General features: G+C 34.3%; 1 protein-coding gene across 1 annotated transcript; it reads right to left on the reverse strand.

Moving 5' to 3' along the window:
• Positions 1–1,921: 1,921 nt before the first annotated feature.
• Positions 1,922–12,744, reverse strand: LOC132548543 (serine palmitoyltransferase 2-like). The gene is made up of 13 exons (XM_060212405.1): positions 12,616–12,744; positions 10,104–10,274; positions 9,641–9,795; positions 9,358–9,503; positions 8,148–8,272; positions 7,372–7,465; positions 5,880–5,985; positions 5,467–5,686; positions 5,138–5,264; positions 4,758–4,893; positions 3,984–4,113; positions 3,695–3,793; positions 1,922–3,100 (listed from the first exon to the last, which is right to left on the reverse strand). Exons 1-13 carry the CDS (start codon positions 12,742–12,744, stop codon positions 3,098–3,100), a joined length of 1,641 nt encoding a protein of 546 aa, XP_060068388.1. The 3' UTR covers positions 1,922–3,097.
• Between the last annotated feature and the right edge of the window lie 99 nt (positions 12,745–12,843).

Here is a 12,843-nt window from a genome sequence, read left to right on the forward strand (position 1 = left end):
TTATAAATATATTATTTTGTGTCTGACAGCAGGAATAAACCAGAAACTATGCACTACATTGTACATAGATATATTGTAATATACAAGTAAAACAAAACGTTTTTTTAAACAGGACTAGCGACTATTTTCCTGAATACTGACACCAACAGAGAGCAATTTAATTGTCTTGTATTCAAAACTTTTGATTTTGTTTCTAATCATCACATAAACCTACAGTACAGGTTAGCTATTGATTAGGGCATTACAATAGCAGATTATGAAAAAAATCACGACATTCATTTATAAACATACAGACAAAGCATACAAAATTTTAAAAAGAATCGGGATTTTTATCAAACAATGGTCTATATGACCTGTATCCCACCTGAGTGTTATCTGAAGAAAAAAAAATTTAGCTATTTCCCATTCATATGTATGCAGCAGTTTAAGAAAGTCCACTGAAAATGCATCCCCCAATTATCTGTCTTCCATTCGTAAATCATACTCGTCTAAGGCTGTTTGATTAAGTAGTTTATTAGAGATGTATTCCTGTTTCCTTACAATCTATCTTTCGACTCCTATCCTCGGAACTATCTGAATTTTGAAATGAACAAGTGACTATCTTGCAGTCATACACGAGTATGGAAACATCCAGTTAATCAGAGGTGTTACCAGTCAACTTCATTAAAGTATTATACCCTCAGAATGTATTCCTAAGGTACAGACACCAGCAGAACAGGAGGTGAACTGTATAATATAACGGAGTACAGCAAAAATATTGCAGGTCATCTGGGAGTGAAAGATCTGCATTTATTCATCTGCATCATACAGGAACATTTCAGCAGCAATAACAGGATAGTTCGAGATGAACCGAGTAATCAAAAGCAACAATTACACATGTTTCTAAATGGACAAAATCTGCCTCATACTTCTTCAAAAAAAATGAAACCATGTTTACAGATCTTCCCTAACAAATTAAACAAGGTTTGTACCTTTCTCCAAACAAATTATACTACAATTATATATACCTCAAACAAAATAAACCAGGTTTACACATCTCCTCAAACAAAGTAAACCAGGTTTACATATCTCCTCAAACAAAATAAACCAGGTTTACACATCTCCTCAAACAAAGTAAACCAGGTTTACATATCTCCTCAAACAAAATAAACCAGGTTTACACATCTCCTCAAAAATAAACCAGGTTTATACATCTCCTCAAACAAATTAAACCAGGTTTACACATCTCCTCAAACAAAATAAACCAGGTTTATACATCTCCTCAAACAAATTAAACCAGGTTTACACATCTCCTCAAACAAAATAAACCAGGTTTACATATCTCCTCAAACAAGATAAAACATTCCAACAAACCAATAAACCAGGTTTATAATCTCAAACAAAATCAACCAATACATCTTCTGAAAAAATTAAACCAGGTTTATACATCTCCCTAAACTAATAAACCAGGTTTATACATCTCCCTAAACTAATAAACCAGGTTTATACATCTTCCTAAACTAATAAACTAGGTTTACACAAACCAAAACATCACCAAGACACACTTAACTGTGTACATGTCTTAAACAAAGTTTGCTAACCAACTACAAGTATAAATAAACCATTCATTACAATGTAACAGTTTGAAATGGAAGGAAAACAACCTTGGGAATGCAAGGAATTGAAGAGGTATTTAGGTTAGAATATCTCACAAGCAATTCATTCTATTTTAGAAGCCAGTAAATGCATTAATTAAGATCCAAATATCTGGTTTTTATTTTTTTTTTTAGCCCTCAATGGTATCATAAAAAAGGCCTGAAAACAAGTTACATGACCGAAGCTAAATGTTATCTCAACTTTGGTGTTTGATAAATATGAAATGTATTATAAGTGTTAAAGTAAATATATATATATATATATTTCAAAACTAAACAAACACAACACAAATATATTTTTCTACATACAGCTCCAACAAGTAACAAACATTAATTGATAAATAAATAAGGTACAAAACACTTTAATAGTACTTCTGGTTGATACTATTCATAGGTCAAACCTTGTATGAAGATTTCACCAGAAATGCACGATGTAGTTATAATTTATTACAATGAGCACCTCACCCTTAAGTCAGCAGGGTTTAAGTGCAAGATCTGTGCTGTAGCACTTCCCACTTTCACGATACTTTATGGCAAACATGCAATAATATAAAGCCATTATGAAAATAAAAGTATATTAAAATAAGTGTTTACAGTATTTTTGTACATCCCTGCTCAAGGGATGTTTGTGTCACTTAGAAAAGTAAGGAACATATGTCCTAAAACTATCAAACACTTTCTCCCTTTTAAACTTTTCCAAGTTTTATTCTCAAATGGCATCACTCTCATGCACAGCCTCATTCTCTTTCAACCTCACTTTCAAACACAGCCTTAATCACAGCATCGTTTCACAACCAACATTCCAGTCTAGCCTCATTCTCAAACTTAATCTACCCAGCAAAACAACAAACCAAAACTTCAGATACTTTCATTTTCAGAAGAATCAAGAATTGTGTCTCGTTAAAATAAAGATAAAAACTTCAGGTGCACACATCACAAAGCCACATATGATAATCCACACGTGTGTTTTAGTACAAAGGATGCAGATTCACACTCAAAAGGCATATGTGTCTCCAATAAGCACATGTAAAAATAACACTTTTGTCTTTCATTCTGTGATAAAAAAAAAATTGAACACATAGACACATGCAACTTCACTGACGTCTTGTCCGGTTTTCAAATATACAATGGTGTAGAAATGAATGTGTTTCACTTTAGATGTCAGTCTGAGGACCTGGTTGCCATTGAACAGAACCTTAGTTATAATTAAGTTATAAAACCAAGATCCAACAGAACATGGTGATGACTTGATGAAGAAGCTTATTTTCCATCCATGACTTCTCCTCTTGAATTGTCAAAATCAAAATTCAGTTATAATGATGAATGAACTGTGAGATCAATTTATTTACAGAAAGAGCTCACTTCAGAACAAAATCCAAATAACAGAACAACATTCCACCATCAGCTTTGAAGTCCAATCATATGAAGCACAGTTAGTAACGGAGAGATCGTGAATACCATCTTCACTGTAACAAAATGAAAAAATAAATTCTATCAGATGATGCAAGTCACAGCCTAAACAGTCATTTGAATTTCATTATTGCTTTTTCATTGTTGTAACACGGTAAATAAAGATGTGTGAACTGTTGTCAGATAATGATACATAATAACTATCTTTATGGAAGATTGAATTTTATCTGGAACTTTGAAAAAACTAAATCTTCAAAGCTTTTACTATAAAATTTATTTCAGCTCTGTACAAGACATCAAGAGAGGCATCTTTTAGTTATTGTCTAAGTGATCATCCTTGTGAAAAGACTTTTAAGTTCAATTCCATTTTCCTACATGAGTTTTATCCTACCCTTCTAGAGGAGCTGTGGAAAGTATGCAAACCCTAATGTTTAAAATTGTCATGACAGGAAAATATTTCAGCTAAATCTGATTCACTTTGTATTAAAAACATCCAAAATCTCTCCCCGAAGAATGTCTCCAATTAACATGACCAAAACTATTCCATTCTATCTATTTGTATGGTACCCATATCCTAAAAACCTTGATTCATAAAACTTCTGCAATGTATGAAGGTACATTATACCAAAGTACCATTTTTTATATCATACCTCCACCAGCTGGATGTCTGTTTCATCGTGCGGGGGCACCGGCATTGTGGAATATTTCAGGCCGAGAAGATCACCCATCTCATTGATGATAGCCAAGGCCTAAACAGCAACCAAACATTAGACAAGCTTTTAATAATTTTTTTTTCAATTCTGTAACAGTTAGCAACATGTATTCAGTATTTCAAAACGTATTGTATTTTGTCTGTAATACCAGCTCACTGATTCTCTTATTTTTCACTGAGAAAGCAGAAAGAAAAATCAGCTGTCTTTATCAGAATATAATGCTTACCTTGTCCAACTGTTCTTTGGTGTGAGCAGCTGAAACACAGAATCTGGCTCGACATTCAATGATGGGTGTTGCTGGGAAACCTACCACAACTACACCCAAGCCTCGATCAAGACACATACGTGCGAATGCTCTGTAACAAGAAAACACATTTTACATGTTTAATATCATGAATTCTTAGCTATGTTATCCAAACTGAGGAAACGTTGAAAGCATTTCATTGTGAATTATTTGAAAGTCCTACATCCTAGCCTGCTACAGATTGAATATTATGACCCTAAGGTTTCCGGTAATTGTGAAACATTTTGAAGATCTCAACACACAAAACACCTAAAATGACAGGCATCTCAGCATGTTATTGGGAAATAACATGACCCGAAATATTCAACAGATTTGGGTTGTCAGACCTTGAAAATCATTGAAGGTCATTGAACAAACTATCAATTTCATCCCATTCATCAGGGGAAGTAATCAATGCTTTTCCTTCTCCACATCTAAATATGTGAATACTGTTGATTAAAGTTAGATGCTTTAAAAGAAGAATTTCAACATAAAATATTGTTACTATATCCAGTTAATTGTGTGTTACTTGATCGTTATCTCAAACAAATGGTTTTGTCCGATATAAAACATCTTGTTTATTGACGTGATTGCAAATTATTGTAATAAGTTATTGAACCACCATGCATCATCACACAAGTCATACAATATCTGTTTTTGTTTGGTAGCTTATTTCCGAGAAGCAGGAATCTTATCACAAGTATAAAAGTTACTTACGCAACTTTTGTAGGCATAAACATCAGCAGTGGTACCACAGGGGAATCTTTGTTTCCATAAATGATGAAGCCCATTTTGTGAAGTCTGTGTCTGAAGTACCTCGTGTTCCACTTCAGCTGTTGAATCTTTCGTTTTCCTATATAAAAAATAAATAAATAAATGTAACTTAAATAACCTTCACAGTCATGTAACAAAATTAGTTCAGTTCAGATTAAAAGAAAGAACTGGTGATGTGTCGATGGAACATTAAATTAATCTGGAAATAAAATGGAACACTGACAAAAGTACTAAATAAATCATTTTCATTAACAAATATAGACAACTGACTTTTATTTTGAAATACAGCTTGATCTCAACAGAACAGGGCCACTAATGGTTACCTTCCAGTGTGTTGTCTAGTCCCATCACAATCTTCATAGAGGAAATGACTTGCTGCGTGACACATGGAGACATGGAGGTGGAATAAATTGCGGCATGAGAGTTCACTCGCAAATGCTGCACCAATTTCTGCAGAAACCAAATCATTAACACTGTCAACTGGATTCCCAGTGAAAATAATAGATGAAATTTCATTCCAACCTCCTTGTCCACAGTTTGTCTCTATTATTGATTTTGACCGGGTTTCATATTTAAAAATTGTGGATCTTGGGCATAAATAGCTTACATATTTTTTTTTTTTGTTATTGAAGCTGAAGGTAGGTGATATTACCTTGGACCCACCAATGTAGCCTCCAGCTGCACCAAAGCTCTTCGTAAATGTCCCCATCATAATGTCAATGTCACGAGGGTCAAGCCCAAAGTAGTCGACCACACCTTTTCCATTTGGTCCCAGTGCACCAATGCTGTGAGCTTCATCTAAGTAGATGTAGGCTTTGTACTTCTTTTTCAGTCGGATTACATCTGGGAGGCGGATAATGGACCCCTCCATACTGAAATGATAAGTTTTCAATTTAGTAATGTCTACCAGGAATTATAAATCATTTTTTCACATTTAGTTTTATTAGTTCAGAATTTCAGATCATAGCAGTAGCTGCAAGGAAGTGACCTCTAAATTACCTGTATCCTTTGAGACACATGTATTTCAAAATTAAACCAAATACTTGTGCTGATACGAACTCCTACCTGTAAACTCCTTCCACCACAATCAAGATTTTTTTCCAGGGTCGGCGTGTTCTTGGCTGACCCTCAATCACAGCTGTACGCAGTTTATCCTCCAAATCATTCATATCTGGAGAACCAAGACAAGTCAACATGTTTTTTTCAAGTTCATAAAAAACAATTTGTTCACGTTCACTTTGTAACAATCTGTTCATGTTCACTAAGTAACAAAACTGCTCATGTTCACTTTGTAACAATTTGTTCATGTTCACTAAGTAACAAAACTGCTCATGTTCACTTTGTAACAACCTGTTCAAGTTCACTAAGTAACAAAACTGCTCATGTTCACTTTGTAACAATCTGTTCATGTTCACTAAATAACAAAACTGCTCTTGTTCACTTTGTAACAACCTGTTCAAGTTCACTAAGTAACAAAACTGCTCATGTTCACTTTGTAACAATCTGTTTATGTTCACTAAATAACACTGCTCATGTTCACTTTGTAACAATTTGTTCAAGTTCACTAAGTAACAAAACTGCTCATGTTCACTTTGTAACAATTTGTTCAAGTTCACTAAGTAACAAAACTGCTCATGTTCACTTTGTAACAATTTGTTCAAGTTCACCAAGTAACAAAACTGCTGCTCTTGTTCACTTTGTAACAATTTGTTCAAGTTCACTAAGTAACAAAACTGCTCATGTTCACTTTGTAACAATTTGTTCAAGTTCACTAAATAACAAAACTGCTGCTCATGTTCACTTTGTAACAATTTGTTCAAGTTCACTAAATAACAAAACTGCTGCTCATGTTCACTTTGTAACAATTTGTTCAAGTTCACTAAATAACAAAACTGCTGCTCATGTTCACTTTGTAACAATTTGTTCAAGTTCACTAAATAACAAAACTGCTGCTCATGTTCACTTTGTAACAATTTGTTCAAGTTCACTAAATAACAAAACTGCTCTTGTTCACTTTGTAACAATCTGTTTAAGTTCACTAAGTAACAAACTGCTCATGTTCACTTTGTAACAATTTGTTCAAGTTCACTAAATAACAAAACTGCTGCTCATGTTCACTTTGTAACAATTTGTTCAAGTTCACTAAGTAACAAAACTGCTCTTGTTCACTTTGTAACAATCTGTTTAAGTTCACTAAGTAACAAAACTGCTCATGTTCACTTTGTAACAATCTGTTTAAGTTCACTAAGTAACAAAACTGCTCTTGTTCACTTTGTAACAATTTGTTTAAGTTCACTAAGTAACAAAACTGCTCATGTTCACTTTGTAACAATTTGTTTATGTTCACTAAGTAACAAAACTGCTCATGTTCACTTTGTAACAATTTGTTCAAGTTCACTAAATAACAAAACTGCTGCTCATGTTCACTTTGTAACAATTTGTTCAAGTTCACTAAATAACAAAACTGCTGCTCTTGTTCACTTTGTAACAATCTGTTCATGTCTGATAAGTTGAAATCTGTTAGGATTGCCAACTGTTGAATATTATGTACACTTACTGTTGTGTTTGAAGGTTCTAATAGTGGCTCCACTCAGTCTGGATCCTAGCACCAATGAGGCATGATTCAGCGAATCACTCAGAATCAAACTTCCCTGTGGAAACATACAAACAAAATGTGACTGCTTTCTGGAAACATACAAACAAAATGTGACTGCTTTCTAGAAACATACAAACAAAATGTGACTGCTTTCTGGAAACATACAAACAAAATGTGACTGCTTTCTGGAAACATACAAACAAAATGTGACTGCTTTCTGGAAACATACAAACAAAATGTGACTGCTTTCTGGAAACATACAAACAAAATGTGACTGCTTTCTGGAAACATACAAACAAAATGTGACTGATTTCTGGAAACATACAAACAAAATGTGACTGCTTTCTGGAAACATACTAACAAAATGTGACTGCTTTCTGGAAACATACTAACAAAATGTGACTGCTTTCTGGAAACACACAAACAAAATGTGACTTCCTTGTAGAAATATAGAAACAAACAAACTTCTCAGTACATAATTTATACAGATTCAGATCACCATTTTCCTTATTCGAATTTTTATTGTGATCCAAGTGAAAGCTTCCTACATGTATTCTGTTGGACAACTATATGGATGTATAATATGTCCACTCCTCTATCAAGACTTGAAAAACTGACATTCTTGAGAGAATCTGAACTTATCTGATGCACTGGTAATGTAACAAGAGAATCTAACCAAGTCATTCCCAGCTCTAATTTTTACATAGCATTGATCTACATGTCCATTGAGTACATACCTTACCAACAAGACAAGGCATATTCATTGAGTTAGTTGCAAACCCCATGGGCAAGGTAAATGCTGCTTCTACGCCAACAAATTTGGCAACAAGTTCATCAAGTTCCTTGTGTAATTCAGAGTAACCTGAAGACAAAAAACCCAACAATATATGATCTGTATACAATAAAACACATCAAATTTTCTTCAGATTATGTTCACATAAAACAAGCATGTTATAGCAATTACATATATAGCTATAAAAGCGGGGGACCTAAACTTTTCTGTTCTTAAAAGTTTCACAGTTGTTTGCTACGGATTGAATATCTCTTTCTCACATGGGACAGGGAAACACAGCTCGTACATGCTGAGATTATTCACAATGCAACAGGAAAACACAGCTCGTACATGCTGAGATAATTCACAATGGAGTAGGGTAAGACAGCTCGTACATGCTGAGATTATTCACAATGGGGTAGGGTAAGACAGCTCGTACATGCTGAGATTATTCACAATGGGATGGGGTAAGGCAGCTTGTACATGCTATGAGATTATTCACGATGGAGTAGGGTAAGACAACTCGTACATGCTGAGATTATTCACTAAGATTATTCAGATAATTCACAATAGGGTAGGGTAAGGCAGAGATTATTCACAATGGGATAGGGTAAGACAGCTCGGACATGCTGAGATTATTCACAATGAGGTAGGGTAAGACAGCTCGGACATGCTCTGAGATTATTCACAATGGGGTAGGGTAAGACAGCTCGTACATGCTCTAAGATTATTCATGATGGGGTAGGGTAAGGCAGCTCGTACATGCTCTAAGATTATTCACGATGGGGTAGGGTAAAACAGCTCGTACATGCTCTAAGATTATTCATGATGGGGTAGGGTAAGACAGCTCGTACATGCTGAGATTATTCACAATGGGATAGGGTAAGACATCTCGTACATGCTGAGATAATTCACAATGGGGTAGGGTAAGACAACTCGTACATGCTCCGAGATTATTCACAATGAGGTAGGGTAAGACAGCTCGGACATGCTGAGATTATTCACAATGGGGTAGGGAAAGACAGCTCGGACATGCTGAGATTATTCACAATGGGGTAGGGAAAGACAGCTTGTACAGAATGATGACCTGCTTAGGCAAAACAATGGGCCATGATGTAAGCACCAGTACAGACAAAAACAATAACTCTACCAGTATATATTACATAGATACTGACCTAACTGCTGAGGGCTGCTGCAAAAAGACATTCCATATTTTCTGGTAGATTCTTCAGCAGCATCTGCACATGGACCATAATTTTGAGAAAATCCAAGATAATTGTAGGATCCCAAATTCATCACCCGAATCGTTTTGCCAGTATTTCTAGAAAAGACAAGGAAAATATTGTCCTTTATTGTCAAGAACTCAAAATCATCATTAATTATACATGCACGCCTGAAATTGATTAATATCTCTTTCAATTAATCCATCAGTATACCTAAAGCATGCTGTACACTTACGTAAAATTCCAGCCATTGTCATTAGACACCCTTTCCACAACATCTAATTCAGCCCCAGCACCACTTGCTACAGGTCTGTTCCAACAGTCACGTATACGGCGATATATATTCCTGGTATAAAAACTCTCCCAGCTCTGATACAGCGGAACGAAACCCTGTAACAATTACACCAATACACTGTTCTTAATACTAAAAAATACCAAGATGTCCATGGGGCCTGCATTATGTATTGATCATCCATCATTACTTGTATCTTATACCGCTGGTAGGAAACAAATTCACAAAAGCCCAAATAGTCACCCTTTGGATGACCATTAAGAAATATGCCTACAATAAATAAAATCACTTTTGGCAAAGTCAGTAACAGCATTCAGTAAAAATGTCTAAACCAATGAGAAATATGATATAAGCCATCGTAGCAACACTGCAAGAAAACATCTACACTTGTATATCTCATACTTACAGGGAGCTTTGGCTCTGTGCATGATTTTATCTTTTCTAGTCCAATATTTCTTAAAAAGTCACGGATGTGTCCAAAAACCACGAGCAGTCCAAAGCAGAAATACGTGTATATGGCAGCAATGATTGGAGTCTCCTCGAATGATTCCCAGAAATCATCCTGCCAATCAGCCATCTAAAACACAATGTTGGAATATAAATCATCAGTTCATTGAAAATGCTAATGTGATGTCATGTACTTTACATGTACAAATATACATCTAATATAATTATGTATCATTTATTTTCTACAGTAGAAAACAGAATCATATTTATTTTTTGTAACATTACTAAACATCAAAATGTCGATCAAAGGATAAAACTAGATAAAATTTTTACCTCTAGTACCGCAGTTTTATTTTTATTTCAGAAGTGTTAACTTTGCATATAGGTAAATATGAAATGATACATCAGAGAATTTCATTTCATAAATGGTTGAATACTAACGTTACAGCTGGACAAGAATGAACATTGTAATAATAATTATTGTATACATCACTGTGCTTCATATGACACAATTAAATTTTAGCGACCTATCACTATTTAGCACAGTGATGATTTCGCTCATCTACATTAACTGCTTTCTAAACATCACATATAAACTGTGAATAGTGCTGTAGTAAGGTTATCACTAAAGTATGTATGTTTGCAACATGATAATCATACGACTGATTTCTTATAGTTTTGCACAAATATTACATCAACTCCAAAATTGACATCACCAATATGCAAGGTTAGTATCATGAATTTAGCCCCAGTCACTTCACCAGCTGTCTGGTATTAGTAATCTTATTTGATGCACCAGCAGTTTCAATTTCAATTTAAAAGAAATGTGATAAGCCAGAATTGCATATACTGATGTGAGATACATATATTAACTGTTTATGTTGTTGTTAAGTGTATATATTCAACTAAGGAACGGTTGTCGTTGTAAAAATAAATCTGTTTGTTATTTTTCTGTTGGGGTTCAGTATGATACCACCAAACACTAACACTGCAACTTAATGTTATGACAATAATTGAATAATGTTGCCCTGGAATCATTCAGTAATGCATACATATATTTGGACTGCAGAATCTATGAAGGGAAAGGCAGGATTTCTTTCCTCTGACAATATTGGCAATATGTTTACACAACTAATAAACTAAAAAAACTGCTACAGATTTATAGAGAATATAAACATAATGAGCTCAGAATATATTTAACTGCTATGCCTTGATAAAACAATGCCTTTACTGACCAGCAGGCAATTCCCTAGGACTACTGGCCATGATAAAACAGTGCTCTTACTGACTAGCAGGCAATAACTTAGGACAAGTGGTAATGATAAAACAGTGCCTTTACTTAGCAAAAATTTGGATATCATTGGCATTTTCCCAATTTTTAATGAAAAGGGCTTTGATTTTTTATGAATATTTACAAATATTATCAAAAGAAACAACTATTTTTACATTAATTTTGAATGAATATTTCATTTGCTGTCTTTTATGCCCTTTTACTTCATGAACCATTTTCTACAGCTACCTTGTTCTCTTTAAGAAAATTGGGGAAATGAATTTGGATGTATGCAGAAAATAAGATACTTTTGGAATGTGCATAAATGCCTTGACCTTGTTTTCTAGGTCTACATTGACGCCTTTTAAAATAAGCTACATGTAATATCATTACATACCTATTTTTAGATCTATCATAATTAGATTTCTAAATAAGCATTGCTTGTTTAAATTTCAAAAGTTATATCCATATTACATTATGAACATATGTATGTTATTTTTCTTACATCTTAAATCATTTGCCCAGATTCACCTTTGACAAATCATTCAATTGCCCATCATATTTTTTGAAGTCCTGTTATTGTATTATGTGTATTGATCATTATTGCTATGGCGTGATATAAGCAATATTATATTTATATACACATAGTTATACATAATGGAAACAAGTCAACGATGAGTTTTTAACTTCCTGTCTGCAGATCGACCTACCATTAACCTTACTCTATGCAAAGAAAACAATATTTAAACGTTCTATCAAAAGACGTCTTTAAAAAATAATATTCATAAACATGATCTGCAAAATAAGATTCACTAAAAATATTGATTACACAACATGCCTTAAACACGACACACTTTTTGACCTTGTTTACCAACATATAAACAAATGGTCAATGTTTACTTAATCGCTTGACAACTGATTTAATAAGGGACGTTACTCTGCATTTCTGGCATGATCGGTGGGCGTGGCTTCAGATCTGCAGTGATAATGTTGTGAAAGTTACAAAAGAAAATAAAACGGTGACACTAGTTGATTTGATTTCATACGATTTTTCATCTCTATTGGAACAGGTTTTAGAATAATGATAAGAGTTCATTACATCGATGCCATGGAAATACCTATCATATGAGTGGGAGTCCCACCCAAAACTTAGTGCCCATTTCCTTACGCAATCCTAAAAGGGCATATCCGACGGCATTACCTTTTTCGCATCGCCATTCTTTCCATTACTCTTGTGTCCATTTTTGTGGTGATGAAACCCGTTTGTTTTACCGTTTTTCACGTGATGTATAGAACCGTTTCCAGCTCGGACGGCATCATCACTAGCCATCTTGAAGGGTTATGATATTTGTTAAAGTAACAATCTGTAACACGTTCAGTGATTGGTTAATGAGATACATTAAAAACCAATGAAATCGGTCCTTTGTAA

Source organism: Ylistrum balloti, unplaced genomic scaffold (genome assembly GCF_031769215.1).
Source record: "Ylistrum balloti isolate Yb309-2 unplaced genomic scaffold, AGI_CSIRO_Ybal_v1 Utg370018, whole genome shotgun sequence".
Taxonomy (NCBI): Eukaryota; Metazoa; Mollusca; class Bivalvia; order Pectinida; family Pectinidae; genus Ylistrum; species Ylistrum balloti.

Bases quoted from the DNA above. Each gene is read 5' to 3' on its own strand.
- LOC132548543 (XM_060212405.1), bottom strand. From the start codon at position 12,744: ATGGCTAGTGATGATGCCGTCCGAGCTGGAAACGGTTCTATACATCAC. The intron at 7,466-8,147 runs GTATGTACTCAA...ATGTTTCCACAG, and splicing joins TGCCTTGTCTTGTTGGTAAG to GGAAGTTTGATTCTGAGTGA. The intron at 5,265-5,466 runs GTAATATCACCT...TGGTTTCTGCAG, and splicing joins GCTACATTGGTGGGTCCAAG to AAATTGGTGCAGCATTTGCG.